The sequence below is a fragment of the Alosa alosa genome, chromosome 7 (assembly GCF_017589495.1).
Source record: "Alosa alosa isolate M-15738 ecotype Scorff River chromosome 7, AALO_Geno_1.1, whole genome shotgun sequence".
Lineage (NCBI taxonomy): Eukaryota > Metazoa > Chordata > Actinopteri > Clupeiformes > Clupeidae > Alosa > Alosa alosa.
Window position 1 is genome coordinate 6,335,214 of NC_063195.1, and position 20,397 is coordinate 6,355,610.

The 20,397-nt window shown below is 39.8% G+C and overlaps 2 protein-coding genes across 2 annotated transcripts in view; both read left to right on the plus strand.

The window, feature by feature from the left end:
* The window catches only part of LOC125297241 (zinc finger protein 729-like), a 540,495-nt gene that overhangs the window by 118,943 nt on the left and 401,155 nt on the right, over positions 1-20,397 (plus strand). The gene's annotated exons all lie outside the window — the stretch shown is intronic.
* Positions 6,131-18,461, plus strand: LOC125297335 (zinc finger protein 99-like). Its single transcript, XM_048247647.1, is given in 4 exon segments — positions 6,131-6,275; positions 7,995-8,500; positions 16,524-17,508; positions 17,510-18,461. Coding segments are annotated over 2 exon segments (1,479 nt in total). The 5' UTR covers positions 6,131-6,275; positions 7,995-8,500; positions 16,524-16,740; the 3' UTR covers positions 18,221-18,461.

Sequence of the window (20,397 nt, forward strand, 5' to 3'; positions counted from 1 at the left end):
AGAGAAGCCTCATAAATGTGTCCAGTGTGGAAAAGCTTTTTCAACAAGATCAAGTCTTAAAAGACATTTACCAATACACACTGGAGAGAAGCCCCACAAATGTACCCAGTGTGGAAAAGCTTTTTCACAAAGTTCATATCTTAAAACCCATATGCTAATACACACTGGAGGGAAGCCTCATAAATGTGTCCAGTGTGGAAAAGCTTTTTCAACAAGATCAGATCTTAAAAGACATTTACTAATACACACTGGAGAGAAGCCTCACAAATGTACCAAGTGTGGAAAAACTTTTTCACAAAGTTCAAATCTTAAAATACATTTACAAATACACATTGGGGAGAAGAATCGGAGAAGCCTTTTGTGGAAAACCTGTGCCCACTGTGTGGAAAAGCCTTTTCAATGTGGAAAAGCTTTTTCAAATCTTAAAATTTGCTAATACACACTGGAGAGAAGACTCATGTTAATTTTACACAAATCTTAAAACTGGAGAGAAGCCTCACAAATGTACCCAGTGTGGAAAAGGCTTTTTACACAAATTTACACTTAAAAGACACATGAAAATCCACACCGGAGAAAAGCCTTAATCTGACCACTGTGGAAAGCATAATTCAGATAATTCAAGGCTTAAAAAACATGCTAATTCACGTTGAAGAGAAAGTGTGAAAAGGCGTTCAAATGTTCCTCTTCAAAATCATATGATGGTGCAAACTGTTAAGAATTGAAAAAGCCACAGAAATGTTTGAAAAACCATTGATAGTCCCTCGCATCTAGAGAGGCAGGTGTATGTTACCATGACAAGTTAAATATAAACATAGTCTATGAAACGTTTGTTTTTTTATGTCCAGTTTGCACAAGCGGTGAAATAGGCTGTCATTCTATTAAATCATGCCTCACATTACAGTAACGCTAATTTATGAAGGGTGTGTACAAGTCATTTATTGAGACTATTCAATTTTTTTTTTTTTGGGGTTTCTAAGGAAACTAGAAAGATCACGACCACTCATCTAAAACTTTTAGTAAGGGTCTGTATTCACTCTCCGGTGAACCAGCATTGCCGTTCATCACAGCTGTTGCTTCATTATTAGGCTACCGGGTCTGTGAGTAGGGGCAGCTGGAAGTGAGAGAAGAGGGGCTGTGATCGCGCAGCAATTAACTTATGCAAACAACAATATCATGGCAGTTTTTAAGCTCGCCTATGCCAACCGCAAACCGCTACCAATCCAGTGGGAATTCTTCCGAGATTCTCCACTACTGCAGTTGTGTAGCTAGAGTCTGTTTGCAATGTGTGGGCAACAATTTGCGCTGCTTTATAGAATGAAAGTAGGCTTCTTCGCTGCTTGTGCAAAGCTGATCCTAAACCACCTGCTGGTGCTGACGACGCTTAATAAACTGCATTGTGGAAATATATAGTTTGTGATTTAGTGCCGTTTAAATGTAAGCTTATAGGCCATTATGGCTATTTAAAAGAGATTGTCTGTATGTCCAGTATTCTGAAATATTAACATTTTGTCCAGCCAAAAAAAAGTCTTGCGTAACCTGCTTTCAATTCTATGTGAAAAATCAATATGTATCTTGTATGTATGTATGTATGTATTTTTGTATGAAATGTATGTAAATGATCATGTCTTTGCTCATCTTATTTATTTATTTATATATATATATATATGATTTGACCACATCGTTTGTAACAACAAAACATTGCATTGTATAAAGGAATGGTCATAACCAGTGTTAACTTGACATTTTTCTTCATCGTTTATAACGAGACAGCATTGCATTGAATAAAGGTATGGTCTTAACCAGTGTGAACTTGACATTTTTCTTTTAATGAGGTTCCACAGAGGAGCATTTGATTGCGTAATTGACCGATCCTAAACCTTGCCCAGCTTGGTCAAAAATTACTGGAGTTGGCTAGAACTGCATGCTATCTGCTATCTTTTGTTTATTGATCTGTGGCCTCTCTCTCACCTCCAATCTAAACTTATTATGACCATCCACAGCACCACGGTTGCTTTCTGGGCAAAATGTGTCCCTTTGTCTCCTAATACCTGGCCACCCAGTGTAATATCACTTTCACTGTGTCTCATTTGGCATACTTTCGTGAGTACACTTTCGTGCAGCACCCTATGTCCACTGTATGCTTTTGGGCTAAGTGCATATATTTTAACAATAGTGTCGTCTCATATCAAACAACTCTGAGCACTTAATAGAAATGACAATCGCAACATTTAAATATATAATTTGTGTCCTCTATTTGACAGTAACATGGTCATACTGTGTCAAAACAGTTTATTTATAACTTGCTTGTACATCTGTAAAGTGTGTTTTCCACTGCTGCTGGTTCAGCTTTCTCAACTGCAATTACCACGAGTTTGAAAACGCTCCCTCCCCTTCTGCTATATAGCCAAGATGGCGTCCATTGAGGGCAAAAAGTATCCAGTGTTCCACACACAGCTTTTTGACTGCTATGAATGCACCATCCGGGGACTAGCAGTGCACTTTGTGTCGTTGGAATTGTCATTGTGAAGGCCCCCACACATTCAAATTAGGTATTGTAAGTGCAGAAGTACACCATTTGAGACAGTCTTAGATATTAGCAGCAATTAGCAAACTATGCTAGCTATTAGGGGTGAAAAGATTAACCGATACATATCACTGTCTGTATTTAACGTGTAAGATATGGCTACATCGATATGTGAAGAGCCCTGGTCGAACTTGCCTGCCTCTGGAAGTACGTTTACAGGACCTATTAACGTTTTTCATGTGACGTATTCTAGGTTCTATAGCTTTGTTTACATCCAGCTGGTAGGCAAGGGACAAGTTGAACCCATTGAACATCGCTGTTCGTGCCTCTCAGTAGGCTACATCTCTGTATTTCAGCAATGTCAACATTTCAGGCATCAATAAAGGTGATGATGAAACGTTATCCCATTGTTCAATATTTGATAGCCTGTAACAGGAACCTAAAATATCATTTAACTTCAACTGAACAGCCACAGGTTTTGGTAGGCAGTAGACTCAGCAGACGTTAAAACGGTAGCCTACTGTTATAGCCAGCGTCAGTCAGCATCATAACATTAATGGCGTTAGTCATGAATCCTGTAACATATTATATCATATAACAGCGATGGCTTATTCGAAGACGATCTGCATGGATATATAACCACCCAGAAAAACTCAGAATGTGAGTGATAAAGTTCAGTAATTGTATGAAACTTTTTATTAGTTATCCATTGCAGCATCGCCTATATTAGGCTGTTATGCTAGCTCAGCCTTTAAATATGTTGTTATTTTGGTCATGTGGACTTGATTAAACGGGTAAAAATAATTCATAAACTGCTTATTTCTTACATGACTGAAACAGTAGCCTAGCTTCAACAGTGGTGTTTGAGGTTGCTGTGTTAAGTTGTTGTGTGTGATCACTAAACAATTAGGATCAAATCAGTTTATTTTGACATACGGGAGTTAGCCTAAATGACCTTAGCCTATAGCACATAAGCCTATTCTGTTTTCATTAGCATTTGTTGTGATTTATATAATCAAATGACACTCATGATAACTTGAAATAGAAGGACAGAAGATAGGTGATTGATGTCCACAAGCACGAATTTCACGAGACAAATTAGAACAAACTGTTCCGGTAAAAAATAATCTTGCCATGTTTAAAATGCTGCACTTTTCCCTTCATAGCCTATCTCTGGCAATTCATTTTTGGATGACTGTAGATAGTTGTATTTTAGCCTACGTCTTCGTAGACAGTAGGCTACACCATTAGGCTATCTTGAGAATAAAAGACTTAACAGCTGCTAATGATCATCCTCCACAACCACGAGGACAGGTAGGCTATACGGTCGTTCGTAGCCTTTTTGCTTCTTATTGTAAAACCAACTGTTAGGGCCTACACAAGTGGTCGGCATCCCGGTCAATATTTGATATTAAAATTTAAATTTTGAAGCTATTTGTAACTATGTGATATAAAGCAGTTTTAGACCATGGAGACACCAGATCCCTAGGACACACAGGGCATGGGACTCGAGTTGTACCGCTATCCTATTGCATGCGTTCCGCACCCAAAACAGGTGACCAGATGACCACTATGTCTATTAGTAAATATAAAAAATAAATATATAAAAAAAAAGATCTCTATGTATGTGTATACACACTGTCACTGGAGTGGCACAAGCAGTTGCGTTCCGGTTGCTATGGGAACGGACCTCCGCTCGCTCTCAGATGCAATTTGGGAGAAAACATGGAAAGCTGCTGTGTCTAACTCTCATTATACAAACTATTATGTACTTTATATGTATGTTGTACACCACACTGGGACTTGAACAAAACAGTTAATGGATAGAGATTTTGTGATTTATTCTGAATAAACAAACAAGATGCAATTTGGGAGAAAACATGGAAAGCTGCTGTGTCTAACTCTCCTTTTAATTCACCTGTCTTACAGGACATTTTTTATCTTTGTTACTGTAGGAGCCGCATTTGAGTTTATTTTTGGTGTCATAATTTACTTATTGTTGTCTTTTTCGTTGCGTTGTAGAGTGCTCCTTCTGCAGGTGGAGAGGGTGCTACCCTATAAATTGGGGCGTGTAGCGCATGACGAGGGGAAGGTCTTTGACCTCGGCCTGGATCTGCGTTACCGGAGCTTGGCCTACGGAGAAAGCTGAACTCTGCTCCAAAAAAAATATTTATGGACATTTAAAGCAATTTGCAACTTTATTTTGTATCTAATATTTATTTGCAATAAATACCGACAAGCTTTCAACAACAACATTCTTGGATTTTCTTGGATTCGGGCCGCGAGTCTGACCCTGCACCCGCATTCTCCAGGTGGTTGAAAACAATAGGAAGAAAACGGGGTTACAGGAAAAACATAAGCATTGTTTTTTGCCACTACAGTTACTTTCAGTCCCATATTTGGGACCTGTAACACATGCAGAGGAAATTTGAAAGACAACAGTTTATCCCACCTCTCGGATTGACAATGTGGCAATGGATATTCCCAGACTCTACATATTGATGTGGGTATGGCTCGTCAGGCTATATAGCACTTACCCATTATGCAGTCTTTTATGCTGCACTGAGCAGAAATACAAAATATAAGGAACATCCTCCTCTGTATGCTCCTTTCTTTAAGTTTGTTCTATTTAAAGCCTGGCTGATGAATCAGTGTGCTTTTTAAAGAATCAGTAGAGATTATGGAGCCCAAATACGATTACAAAAGGGATTTTTAAAAGCAAAAATGAACATTTCTGGCGGGGTGCTGGTGAGACTACAGCGTAGACTGGCGTAGATTATGATAAATGTAAATACTGGTAAATAAATTCATCGCCCTGCCTTGAAAACCGAAAGACAACAATTTTATCATCAACATTCTATAGCTGATGTTTTTAGTAAGATCCCACCTTTAAAGCTTTTAGAATATCTTACTAGCATATATTTGAAAAAAATCAGCAGAGTAACTATATTCTCCTCCTAAACGTCCTCTTATACCATCTAATTTCCACAAACAAGCCCTCTTAGCCTGGAAACTACTCTACGTTCATCACTTTTCTCCCCATAAAGCTCTTTTATGGAACAACCAAGCCATTACAGTAAAGAACAAATCTATTTTTCTTCCTTCTTGGCTTGCAAAAGATGTTTCTTTTCAAACAGAGATTACTTAAAATCAAACCAAAGCTGAAATCTCTAAAAATGGTGAAAGATAAACAATGCACTGCTTTTTGAATACTAGGAAAATCTAGTGACCCTTGTATGTCATTATTATTATTATTATTATTATTATTATTTGTATTTTTTTTATTTTATTTGGATGTATGTGTTTATTTTTAATTTATTATATGTTAGACTATATGTTGATGAAATGGTTGTTATTTGATTGGGTAGCCTATAGATTATACTAGGCTATATATTTGCATTTGTACTTGCACCCTTTTTGCAATAATAAAAAAAGACTTAACCAGAGCCCGTCTACTCTTTTTAACTTCACAATTTAACCTCAGCTTTTTTTTTCAACAGTGATGTATTCAGGCCCACACTCCTATTCAGAAGGTGGTGGTAATGCACCTAAAAGCTGTTTGCCAACCGCCAAAGAAAAACAAGAAGAAGAAGAATGGGGGCCATGTTATGCTTGTTGGTTCCACGAAGTTAGAGTCGCGAGCAGGGGAAATTGCATGCAAATCCAAAACGGGAGAATGGTTCAAGACATTTTGCGGAAATAAACAAGATTCCGCGTCAGTCTAATCAGACACAAACACCAATCAACAGAAGTAAGTTGTCAGAGCAGCGAACTTGCGGGAGGAAGGGTTTGTGCTTTCACATAGTATGTAGCTAGTTAGCCAAAGTAACTTCGTATCGCTGATCTCAACGCCACTGAACAAAAAGAAGCAATAGGTTACATAGCCTACTTTGAGACATGCTCGAGAGATCAAACGATTTCTTTGGGTAGTTGTGTGTTTTGTCACAAACAGTAGGCTAACTCCTCAACACAACTTATCTTAAGGAGCAATATATGCATTCCATCTTTCTTTATAGGTCAGCACTTTCTCCCTAAAGTCGGGTGAGCCATTTACCTCGTTTTGTAGCATACCCCTCAGTTAGCAAGAGACGTCTTTACTCTTCGTTCCTTTGTGTATTGCTGACAAACGCCTCACCTTGTGGGTTCAAACACTTGCTACTCAGTTCAATTATAATTATTAATCCATCTATGTGTTGAGTAAGTAGGAAAAGTGTGGTCCAACAGTGCTCCGATAATCTGGAGATCATGGATCTGGAAATGTTTTATTCTCGCTCCGTGGGCAGGATCCCACCGTGCAAGAGGCAAAGATCAGTGGTGGAGCAAGTACTTAAGAACAAAATTATTCATACCCCTGGCAAATATTGATCTAATGTTGATTTTCTCTTGACCAATATGTTTGTTCTAACTGAAAATTACACTGTCACATGCCAAAAGGTTGTAAGACAATGTGGTAGAATCATAGCCTGGAAAATCCAGACCCTGGTAATCTAGAAATCGTTCTGGAGTTCCAGGGTAGTAGAATGATGGAATAAAAACAATAATCATTTATATATATATATTTTAACATTTTTATAAGATGGCCGTGTCTAAAATTATTCATACCCTTTTTAAATAATCAATGGAAACATCTTTATTTGCATTCACAGCTCTCAAATGGTTCTTATAATACCTACCAAGCCTCTCCATATCTCCACAGTGATTGAAGATCGCACCTTTTTAGCACCAATCTAGGTTTTGAGGCAGGAACGATTATTTGCCATCACTTTTTTTTGACTGATTGAGGTTTGGACTCTGGCTCAAATCCAATAACAATATGCTTCGTAGCCCCTCATGTCCACCGGAATGGGGGCATATCTGGCGTTCCGCTATATCTTACAAAAACGACTGCAGTAATACAAAATGTTTTCATCTCCAAAATATTGCATCTCTGCAGTAAAGTGCCGTGCTATGTAGTACAATGCCTTTTTTAATATCCAAAATATTGCATGTCCTGCATAAGTACGCAAATAATTCCTCCAACGCAACAGTGTAATACTCTGCAGTTCTTACAATTGAAGAAGTGCAGTTAATGTTTGATGTTCTCTGGGTATGATCCCATTGGGCTACATAACGATGTGTCGATCTCAGGCAAAGAGCACAAGCTTTTAGTTTTCATGTTTTTCTTGTATCTTAATTTCATTACATTATTTGACTATTTACATGGTCTTTTCACTGTATTAGTTGTATTGTATATGCTGTATCTATCTCCTTACCATCTTGTGAATTCTCATTTTTACTTTACATTTTTTATGTTTTATCTATTGTTTGATTTTTCTGTTTGTATTACTACAATGCAATTATTTTATTATTGTGTTAAATCATCTAAATGTAAAGCACTTTGAGCTGCAGCAATAATAATAATACTATTTTTATTCATGGGATTTTTTTTATTATTAATTGAAAAACAAATATTTTGTTTCTCTGATTTCAGGCAATTGAAATATTTGGATGGGATCATCTTTTCTTCTGCTAGCAACATGGATGTTGGACTTCCATTTCGTTCTAGCTGTGCTGAAACACACCAGGTTGACCTGAGAGTGATCGTGAAAGAAGAAGATATAAAAGATGATGTAAAACAGGAGGAATCTGGTCATCTGATTGCATGTCCAGATGCAGAAGAAAAGTCTACTTACAGTGCAACACTACAGACAACGGTGAAGAAGGAGGAGGAAGAGGAGGAAGTGCGACAGCTTGGCCCGCTGAGCGTGATGGTGAAAGAAGAAGATATAAAAGAGGAGGAGTATGGTCATATGATTTCATGTCCAGATGAAGAAGAAAAGCGCTTTGCAGAGCTTCACTGTGAATCTCAAACAGACTGTAAAACTGAAACAGACGTCACAGAGTCACCAAGGTCTACTTACAATGAAATGACAACAGTGACGATTGAAGTGAAGAAAGAAGAGCAGGTGGAGGAAGAGGAGCATGACCAGCTGGAAAGTAAGTCCTCTCATATAGAACTGAACAGTCCATATGTGTTAGAACTGAACAGTCCATATGTGTTAGAACTGAACAGTCCATATGTGTTAGAACTGAACAGTCCATATGTGTTTCACTGAATTTTGTGACTAGAGGGCGCTGTTGCACTGAAGCCTGGGGCAGCTCTGTGCTGCACTGAATCACTCGCAACCACTCGCAAGAGGCATATCGATTTTGGTTCCAAACGATCACAAAAAAAAAAGTAATCGAACAAAAACAATTATTTTGTCACATTCCATTTAGAAATAGCGTTTCGGAAATAGCTACAATTTCAGTTCACAGCGCACTGATTCACGCTGCCCCTTTTACCCCCGCAGTCTCTCTCTCAAATGACAACAGACTCCCCTCTGTACCCGGGCCACACAAGCAGTTTGGGTTGTGTGTCTGTCTGCTAGTACAGTTTGTTGTGTGGTAGCCTAGAAAATCCAGACCCTGATCATCTAGAAAGATTAAGGGTCTGGCCACGAATAATGTAAATGGCCCAACTCAAGGGGCGGCACCAAGCATGCATTTGAAAATCTGACTGCACGCAATTGGATAACACTATGACCAATGTTTACTGACTGATTCCAGACTTCGACGCAATTGGATAACACTACGACCAATGTTTACTGACTGATTCATTGCAGCGCTGTCGTTCTCTGTTTAGCTCGCCTCATGGCCCGCCTATATCAGATACACCGATGTGATTGGTTCCTCGCGATAAGGGGTAAAAGTAACGTGCATCATTACCCATTACATCACACATGAGCTTTAAAACTTAAACTGTTTACCATGTTGTTAGTCACTTTGGCTAAAAATGCGTCAGCGTAATGTAATGTAATGTAATGTAATGAACTCATAAGTCCCGACAGGCCGAATATGACCCTGATGATCCGCCGTTTAACCTTAGCAGAGCGGAGCTCAGCCCAGCCCTCTCTAGAGCCGTCTTGTGCTGGTGTGTGTGTTTGCACTTTACCGCGCTAGTCGGGGAAACAAATAAACAATCTCTTCAGTAGTACATAAGTAGGCCTAGTTCTAAGTTGTATTTGGGGGTCAAGCAGCGAAGCTGCAAAGGCACCCATTGTGTTTCTACGTTTTCTTCCCTATTATTATTATTCCGCCATTGAAGTCTATGGCAGCCCATAGAACCGTCTGGTGAAAAGTTTTGAAATTTGACACACTTATTGGGGACAGTCCTGTGATTCATTTCACCAAGTTTCATGATGGCATCTCAAGCACTCTAGCGCCACCAACAGGCCAAAGTTGGACGTGCGTTCACGCACGTAACTTTTGACCCGTATGGCCGATTGTCAAAAGTGAGATATCGCTGGAATCCTTGGACCAAGCTGAGTTCAACGGCATGACGTCAATTTCCGCCATGATGGATTTTCCGTCATATTGGATTTCATCAAAAACACAAAGTCTTCACAGGTCACAAACTTTGTCTGATCAACACCAAACTTCACAGATATCATCTACAGACCAAGCCTCATTAATGCATTGCTTTTTGTCTTCGGAACTAAAACCGTTTGCCCGTAACAGCCAATCGAAATTTGCGGCGGAGCCGCCAAACAGGAAGTGAGCTCATATCTCAGCAACCCTTGCATGTATCAAAGCCAAACTTAGTACATGGACTCAGGACCCAATCGAGGGGACGCTTAAGAAATCTGGTGACCTTTGACCTCTAGGGGGCGCTGTAATTAAGAAACATGCCTTTTGGCCTGTAGCTGCAGTTGTGCTTAGAATTAAAACGCACTAGTGGTGTCTGGTAATACTGTTGGAGGTCCTTAGGCCGACCCAAGCCAACTTGTGATATCATCGTAATTGATTCGGCCACCATATTGGATTTAATCAAAAACACATACAAGTTTTCGCAGGTCACAAATTTCAGCGGATCCTCACCAAGAGAGAGACCATCTTCAGACCATGCCTTATCAGTGCATTGCTTTCTGGAAGAGTTGACAGAAGCATTCGGCTGTAAGAGCCAATCAGGAACAGGAAGTGCTCATATCTCAGCAACCCTTGCATGTATTAAAGCCAAACTTGGTACAACTATTCAGGACCCCATCAAGAGGATGCTCAAAAAATGTGGTGGCCTTTGACCTGTAGGGGGTGCTGCAATTAGCAATATTGCATTTTGATCTGTAGTTGCTGATGTGTTTTATCAATCTTTTTTTTGATGTGAAACTGATGACAACATGTTCCATCCAGTTCATTCTAATGCGTGCGTGGAAGGGCGGGACAGGGTGGGGGGGCAGGGGTGATTAGGTGGGGTGTGGGGCTGGCTGGGCGAGGCGGCGGCAATACTCAGCCCTGTTTCAGCCCTACAAAATCAGTTATGTTTTGATGTGTTGGAAGTGTTAATGGCGGGTGTCTGCTGAGTTCTATCTTGTCGCCGTGGCTACTCCGGCCTATTCTGCTTGGCCCCCTTATTGCTGCTTGCAGCCAGTGGCGGAACAAGTCAGAGCGGGGGCGGGGCACATGACCGGGCCCTTTATTAAACTCATCATAAAATAATTTTACAACATAGGCTACACATGCCTGCAACAGCGGGTCTTACAAGCGTCAGCGCCACAGAGAGCAACTATGTAATTTTGAAGTCCATTGAACGTACATGAAGTGTAACCAAGAGAACAACAAAAACATTAGGCTACATGACCCCTAATAATAAAACAATAATAATACGCAGCACTATTTGAAGGGTATACGACGAGCCTTTTACGCTCCATAAACTCGGTCCACGATGCTCTGTGTAGGCCTATGTCCATTTTCTTTGCTCTCTCATTCTCTATGGACAACATGGCAAGTCCACTCAGTCTCTCCTGTCCCACTGTGCTCCTCAAGTGGTTTTTAATGGTCGAATGAATCTCTTTTTAAAAGCCCCGAATCTTTTTTTGTAGGTGTGTGTTTTCAATTTCCAACGATTTTTAATTTAACTTCCCCTCGGTTTCTCTATAAATGTTACAAAATGTAGCCTAGGCCTACTATTACTGAGCAAAAATCCCTTACTTTCAAAGCACAATATTGACAGATAATCTGATTTCCCACACGATGAGTTTAGCCGAGCAGAGCCGAGATGTAGCAGTTTACGTCATAAACCTGGCAGGAAAGTTCAGAGCGGTGCAGTCAGTTTAAACAGCAAGCCGGTAAGAAAAACTATTGTCAAGACATTAGGCAATTAGGCTACTGTACCCCGGAATACAAAAATAAACTTCAGAAAGACAAAGTTTGTTGTTCTGTAGTCTGTATTCTGTAGTCTCAATGACCGAATTAGTAGATATACCTGTTGTCAGTTGAGTTTGTTCAATTCATTTATTGTAGGCTATAGCCTGGGCAAATATGAAACGGAGATGGAACGTACCGGCGGGATTTTGAACTTGCATGTTTCATGCATTTTAGGGCAAAAAATACCATGAGATTGATGTGTTCTCCATTTGAGGAACGTAATCAATTGGGGGACGCTGAACAGCTCAGACACCGGCGCATAGGCCTAGGTTAGGCTACTTTCACTTTCTAGAGCGCATTCATCAGGCTACGTAAAAGATGCTTCATACCAAAACAACGATCAAACATTATCAAATGTATCATGACGTGTTGTCACAAAGACTTACTCCAATTAGAAAATCGAAACCAAAATCATGTAAGTGTAAGTGTTCTCTCATTGACGCCTGTAGGAGACAATATCGTTGATCCAATTTAGTAAATTTGCACGTCGTAAAGTTAGAAGAGTTAAAATAAAGCCAGTCATACAGCAGAACATTTTATTCAATATTTTACACCTACTAAATCATCAAAGTAAATTTCAAAACTTTTCTGCAACCGTGAGTCATAACTCGTCCTGACTGGGGCAACCTATAAGCCTAATACGTCCCACTCTGATGAAAATGATTGTAAAGAAACCGTTTGCATGATCTTAGCTCCTCCGGCTTTGTGCGTGGGAGAGGCCCGTCCCACCTTACCGGGTGGGGGAGGGCGCCTCGACCGGGACCCCTCTTGGTCCCGGGCGGGCGTCCGCACCTCCCGCACCCCCTCAAGCTCCGTCCCTGTTTGCAGCTATATTTTAGTGATATATTTTCATTAGCTTGGGTTTTGTAATACTACCTATAAAATATGCTAACCATTCCTGCTTCATTCCAGACAGGTCATCATTAAAAGTTATTAAAACCATCGGGGCTAACTTAACGTTACAGTCTGAGCAGTTGCAGCTTTATTCAGTTACCCGCAATACTGTGTACTCCTAAACTCCTCTTGCCACTCACTCGCAATTCACTGATGTCAGGTTCACTTAAAGGAGCCACACATAGGGCTAGGCTACTGCTATTTCGTTGACTGCTGAACATGCAAACATATCATGTCACAGTTGATGAATAATGTTAACCGTGACCTCGAGTAGGCCTAGTGTCTGCGAGACCCAGCTGTGTTCTTACATTATTAAGGCTCTTATGTTGCTGCTGATAACTTTGCCTGTCTAACCAGCGCCATCTTTAGTAGCACCCCCCTCTCCCCAGCAATCACCCCCAGCAATCAGTAGCCTACAAATAAGCATCATATACAACAATTCAGCGAGATAGATTTGGCCAAACGTGGGCCTAGGACTAGGAGGCGGAAACTTGTCCATCGTTTTATATTAGAATTGAAGGACCCTGGTCAAACTTTCCTGCCTCTGGAAGTTTGTTTACAGGCTGGGATAAACGATTATTTTTTAAACGATTAATCTAGCGATTATTTTTTCGATGCATCGATTAATCTAACGACTCATTTTTTCAGTCCGATTCGATTTCAATTATCGATTATCCCCCCATTAATTGACTAATAGCAATTTATACATGTTGATTTATATATCTGAATGAAAAAACAGGAATTCCTTAACATTGCAATATATGTTTATTGCTTTTAAAATTTCAAAATAAAAGACTACAAGTGCAAAGTAATGCATTCTTAGTCAGAGGTAGCATTCAATAAATTTCAGTAGTGTATAGGTCTAATTGAGTGCCTGTCACTTTAATTTACTTGCAATTGTAATACTAACGCAGTTAAAAGGCTGCTGATGTGTGGATGCAATTCATAACGTAGATAGTTCAAATAACAGTTTGTACTTCTCCTTGGGACAAGCACTTTTGAGTCTTGGAAAACACTTTTCCATTTACATCGGGATTTTGCAGACATTCAGTGTCGGAGTCAATAAAATGAGCCCTGAGTAACAAAATTGACAAGCAGCTGTGAGTAAGCATGCTAAACTCAACGTTAGCTTTGAGATACTGCTTGATTGCATAACTTAACTAAGTTCAGTCTCCTCAATGTACTATGTTGTGATAAGACCTTAGCAGAGTTAACTTGACTGCAGCAGTTTTGAACAAATTTGCAAAGCATTGTCATGATGCTAAGCGGATTTAATAGCAATTTAGCCAGGTGTGTTCTATGTAATGCTTCTATGTGGCAACAACAATTCTTCAACAATCGTAAAAAGTGCAGCTCAATGAAAGGATTTTATCTTATCTTTAATTTAAATAGTACAACATAGAACATCAATGTGTGACGGTCGGTTTTGATTTCGTGGCGCCCAACCACAGATTAGTCAACGTATGGGAAACACTGAAGGTGTAAAATTCAAAATATTTGGCAGCACGCATTTTGGGTCTGACAAATCGACGCACATATTTTGCGTCGACGTATTTTTTGCGTCGAAGTAATCGATTACGTCGATGCGTTGTCCCAGCCCTATACAGGACCTATATATAGCACTTACCCATATGCAGTTTTTTTCCTGCACTGAACAGAAAGAATAATAATAATAATAATAATAAGCAGTTTTAGACCATGGAGACACTAGATCTCTAGGACACACTGGGCATTGGGGACTCAGAAATGTTGCATCTTTTTTGATGAATAGAATGTATGCTCCAGTGATTTTCCCCCTTTCATTACATTCAGTTGAGGAGTACGGTCACAAATATGTGATTAGAATGTTTTGCAAACCGAGAGTTCCGCATTATGATGCGACAATTATCCTCAGAGATTTTCCCCATAAAGAACATTGAAACTATTAAGGTTTTGCACCTACGTCATAATGTCATGTGACCGTTTGTTTACAACTAGAGTGGTAGGCAAGAATGGTAGGCAAGGCACTGCAGAGAGTGGTAGGCAAGCCTACAACAGTCGGGTTGCATAGGCTACACATAGTTACAAATAGCTTCAAAATTGAAATTTTTATATCAAATATTGACCGGGATGCCGACCACTTGTGTAGACACTAACAGTTGGTTTTACAATAAGAAACAAAAGGCTTACCTAATCGACCGTTTAGCCTACCAATCCTCGTGGTTGTGGAGGATGATCATTAGCAGCTGTGAAGTCTTTAATTCTCAAGATAGCCTAATGGTGTAGCCTACTGTCTACGAAGACGTAGGCTAAAATACTACACTCTACAGTCATCCAAAAATGAATTGCCAGAGATAGGCTATGAAGGGAAAAAGTGCAGCATTTTAAACATGGCAAGATTATTTTTACCGGAACAGTTTGTTCTAATTTGTCTCGTGAAATTCGTGCTTGTGGACATCAATCACCTATCTTCTGTCCTTCTATTTCAAGTTATCATGAGTGTCATTTGATTATATAATCACAACAAATGCTAATAAATGAAAACAGAATAGGCTTATGTGCTATAGGCTAACGTTACAGGTCAGGCTAACTCCCGTATGTCAAAATAAACTGATTTGATCCTAATTGTTTAGCGATCACACACAACAACTTAACACAGCAACCTCAAACACCACTGTTGAACCTAGGCTACTGCTTCAGTCATGTAAGAAATAAGCAGTTTATGAATTATCTTTATTCGTTTAATCAAGTCCACATGACCAAAATAACAACATATTTAAAGGCTGAGCTAGCATAACAACCCTAATATAGGCTGATGCTGCAAATGATAACTAATAAAAAGTTTCATACAATTAATGAACTTTATCACTCACATTCTGAGTTTTTCTGGGTGGTTATATATCCATGCAGATCGTCTTCGAATAAGCCATCGCTGTTATATGATATAATATGTTACAGGATTCATGACTTAACGCCATTAATGTTACATGATGCTGACTGACTCTGGCTATAACAGTAGGCTACCGCTTTTAACGCCTGCTGAGTCTACTGCCTACCAAGACCTGTCGCTGTTCAGTTTAAGTTAAATGATCAAATATTGTTTGATTTTGTGTCAGCTTTCAGAAGGAAGACATGTTCCTTTCTGGTCAAATTTCACAGCTTCTAAGAAAGGCTATTGTCTTCGTGGTAAACCGAAGTTTTGAACAGAGAAAAAAAAGTTAGGGCTACCATTAGGCTACATGCAGGTTCTCCCATAACGTTATCGATACAGATCAATGCACCAAATCAGGGCGATTTTAGCGAAACAACGTTCCTGTGACAGGCTATCAAATATTGAACAATGGGATAACGTTTCATCATCACCTTTATTGATGCCTGAAATGTTGACATTGCTGAAATACAGAGATGTAGCCTACTGAGAGGCAGCTGCAGACAACGATGTTCAATGGGTTCAACTTGTCCCTTGTCTACCAGCTGGATGTAAACAAAGCTATAGAACCTAGAATACGTCACATGAAAAACGTTAATAGATCGTTTGTGTAGAATTCTAGAAGGAACCAGGAAAATAGTTCACTCCTCAACAGGTTAAAGCTTGACTGATAAATCGGTGTGCTTTTTAAAGAATCGTTTTTCAAAAGCGAAAATGAACATTTCTGGTGAGGTTCGGGTGTAGGCTGTGCTATGACGTAGATTACAATAACTGTAAATAATCGAAAATGTATCTGTAGCGTGGAACAAGCTCTCAGTCTCGTCATGCATGAATCATTTCTTGTGACTGTAAATTGTTTTATACATAGACACATCAGGATTAGCTTTGGACAGAATTTGACAAAAGAAAATGTCATTAGCCAATATTGAATTATAGAAGGTCTGTCATTCTAAATCATTATGGTAACTTTTCCAGGTGTATCAGAACACCCGCACATAAGGCAACAGAAGATCCATGGACCGAATGATGAACTCAAAGGAAGGCTTTACCACCGCTCAGTCTACAGGAAGAGTTTCACAGCCTATACTGAACTTGGGAAACGGCAGCAAACACACTCTCGTGGTGTTAATCAAAGGCAGAGTACTGGCAAAAGCAACATAAAAATGCCTATTGTGGAAAAGCCTTTTCAAAAATGTCACATCTTAAAGCCCCTTTGTTAATACACACTAGAGGGAGGCCTCATAAATGTGTCAAGTGTGAAAGAGCTTTTACAAAGCTCTCAACTCTTAAACGCCACATGTTAATACATACTGGAGAGAAGCTTCACAAATGTACCCAGTGTGGAAAAGCTTTTTCACGAAGTTCATATCTTAAAATCCACATGCTAATTCACACTGGAGGGAAGCCTCATAAATGTGTCCAGTGTGGAAAAGCTTTTTCAACAAGTTCAGTTCTTAAAAGCCATTTAGTAATACACACTGGAGAGAAGTCTCACAAATGTACCCAGTGTGGAAAAGCTTTTTCACAAAGTTCATATCTTAAAACCCACATGGTAATACACACTGGAGAGAAGCCTCACAAATGTACCCAGTGTGGAAAAGCTTTTGCATACCTAACATCTCTTAAAATTCACACTCGCATACATACTGGAGAGAAGCCTCATATATGTGTCCAATGTGGAAAAGCTTTTTCGCAAATTTCATCTCTTAAAAGCCATTTACTAATACACACTGGAGAGAGGCCTCATGAATGTGCCCGGTGTGGAAAAGCTTTTAAACATCTCTCAAATCTTAAAACCCACATGGTAATACACACTGGAGAGAAGCCTCACAAATGTGTCCAGTGTGGAAAAGCTTTTACAAAGCTCTCAACTCTTAAACGCCACATGTTCATACATACTGGAGAGAAGCCTCACAAGTGTACCCAGTGTGGAAAAGCTTTTTACACTAAGTTCATTTCTTAAAAACCACATGCTAATACACACTGGAGAGAAGCCTCATAAATGTGTCCAGTGTGGAAAAGCTTTTTCAACAAGTTCAGCTCTTAAAAGCCATTTACTAATACACACTGGAGAGATGCCTCATAAATGTGTCCAGTGTGGAAAAGCTTTTAATTATCTCTCAAATCTTAAAACCCACATGTTAATACACACTGGAGAGAAGCCTCACAAATGTACCCAGTGTGGAAAAGCTTTTACATACCTCTCATCTCTTAAAAATCACATTCTCATACATACTGGAGAGCAGCCTCATACATGTGTCCAATGTGGAAAAGCTTTTTCGCAAATTTCAGCTCTTAAAAGCCATTTACTAATACACACAGGAGAGAAGACTCATGAATGTGCCCGGTGTGGAAAAGCTTTTAAACACCTCTCATCTCTTAAAAAACACATTCTCATACATACTGGAGAGAAGCATCATACATGTGTCCGATGTGGAAAAGCTTTTTCGCAATGTTCAACTCTTAAAAGCCATTTACTAATGCACACTGGAGAGAAACCTCATGAATGTGCCTTGTGTGGAAAAGCTTTCAAACATCTCTCAGATCTTAAAACCCACATGTTAATACACACTGGAGAGAAATCTCACAAATGTACCCAGTGTGGAAAAGGCTTTTTACACAAATTTACACTAAATAGACACATGAAAATCCACATCGGAGAGAAGTCTTAAGGCTTCTGCATACTCGACGCACCCTACCGGTAGCGCGACAATGTGACATCAAAATGACGTAGATCTCTCTGGCGCGCCAGGATTTTGGCCGGGTAGCACACGGTAGCGCACCACTCTATTTTCTTCAGCTGAGTGCGACAAACCGGAAACCGGAAGATGGACTAGTTTGAGGGCAAGCGAGAGTTGCAGTGTTTTGTTACAGTCGTGAACTTTTTAATAGTTTGCTGGATAAGTTAACAAAGTTACCAGCGAGAGTTGCAACACATGGAATTAAGAGGAAAGAATAGAAACGATTTATTTTCAAACAAAGGAAATCTACTAAGGCCTGAACAAAATCTCTTTCCACTTCAGGAAATTACACAAACTCAGCCAGCAACTAAACTGTTTAAATTATTAAAATTTCCCTCGGGATGACTAAAGTACCTTAGCCTGACGAGCCAGACCCACATTAAAATGTAGGGTCTGGGCACTCACCGTTCGCAGTGCTCAGTCCGAGGGGCGGGATAATCGGTTGTCTTTCAAATTCCCTCTGTACGCAATAGGACAGCGCTGAGTCCCATGCGTTTTCCCACCAGCGGAGCTAGTTGGCTAGTTCAAACTTTTGCCAACTTAAAACAAGCTTAACTCGTGTCACACTGTTGGCCAGCAGCAACATCCGTCTTATTTGTTTTCAAGTAGCAGGGAATTCAAGCCAAACCGTTGCAACTCTGCCATCGATCACTATGTTAAGCCCGCCTAACGACTCTATACATTTGATTGGCCTGATAGAAGTTTAATTTTTTTGAGCTCACAAGCCAACGGAGAGTTGCTAGACTAGCCCTGGAAGCAAATGTAATTTGCTGCCGCTAGGGTGCGTCTAGATTTCTGGGCTAAAAGTATCTATCTATATATCCATCTATCATCTATCTATCTATCTATCTATCTACCTGTGCACACACCTTGGAAACTACAGTAGATGATAATGATAATGGTAGTTGTGAATAGCAGCAACCAAAGTCTGAAGTACCATCACAGAGGCTAGCTACTAGTGTTTCTTACTGCAGCTTCTTCTACTGTGTAACATAGTTAGCGTTAGTCTTTTCACAACAGCGACAACTCTGTTCAGGAGAATATTGCAACTAGTGTCGCGACCACCACGCGCGAGTATAAATGGTTACGGCGCTCCTGTGACGACACATTGTCGCGCTACCGGTCGGGAGTGGCGAGTATGTGGGACACTTTAATCTGACCACTGTGGAAAACATAATTCAGATAATTCAAGGCTTAAAGGGGTACTTGGCAACTATTTTAACGTAATAAACCCGTTTAGAAATAATTTGGTTGGTTAAATGACCTGTTCCGGTGAAAATGGTTACTTTCCCCGCTGCACCTAGCGTCCCCAGGCAGAAAACCAACCTTGCAACATTAAGACTACTGTCCCGGAAAGTTTCCCTTACATATGTTTACCTTACATATGTTTCCCTAAACATATGTTAATTCACGTTGGAGAGAAAGTGTGAAAAGGCATTCAAATGTTCCTCTTCAAAATCATATGATGGTGACAAGTTAAATATAAACATAGTCTATGAAACGTTTGTTTTTTTTATGTCCATTTTGCACAAGCAGTGAAATAGGCTGTCATTCTATGAAATCATGTTGCATGTTACAGCAACGCTAATTTATGAAGGGCGTGTACAAGTCATTTATTGGGACTTTTTTTTTTTTTGGGTTTCAGGGAAACTAGAAAGATCACAACCACTCATCTAAAACTTTAAGGGTCTAAATAGGGTCTATATTCACTCTCCGGTGAACCGGCATTACCGTTCATCACAGCTGTTGCTTCATTATTAGGCTACCGGGTCTGTGAGTAGGGGCCGCTGGAAGTGAGAGAAGAGGGGCTGTGATCGCGCAGCAATTAACTTATGCAAACAACAACATTATGGCAGTTTTAAGCAATGCCAACCGCAGAAACCGCTACCAATCCAGTGGGAATTCTTCCGAGATTCTCCACTACTGCAGTTGTGTAGCTAGAGTCTGTTTGCAATGTGTGGGCAACAATTTGCGCTGCTTTATAGAATAAAAGTAGTCTTCTTCGCTGCTTGTGCAAAGCTGATCCTAAACCACCTGCTGGTGCTGACGACGCTTAATAAACTGCATTGTGTAAATATATAGTTTGTGATTTAGTGCCGTTTAAATGT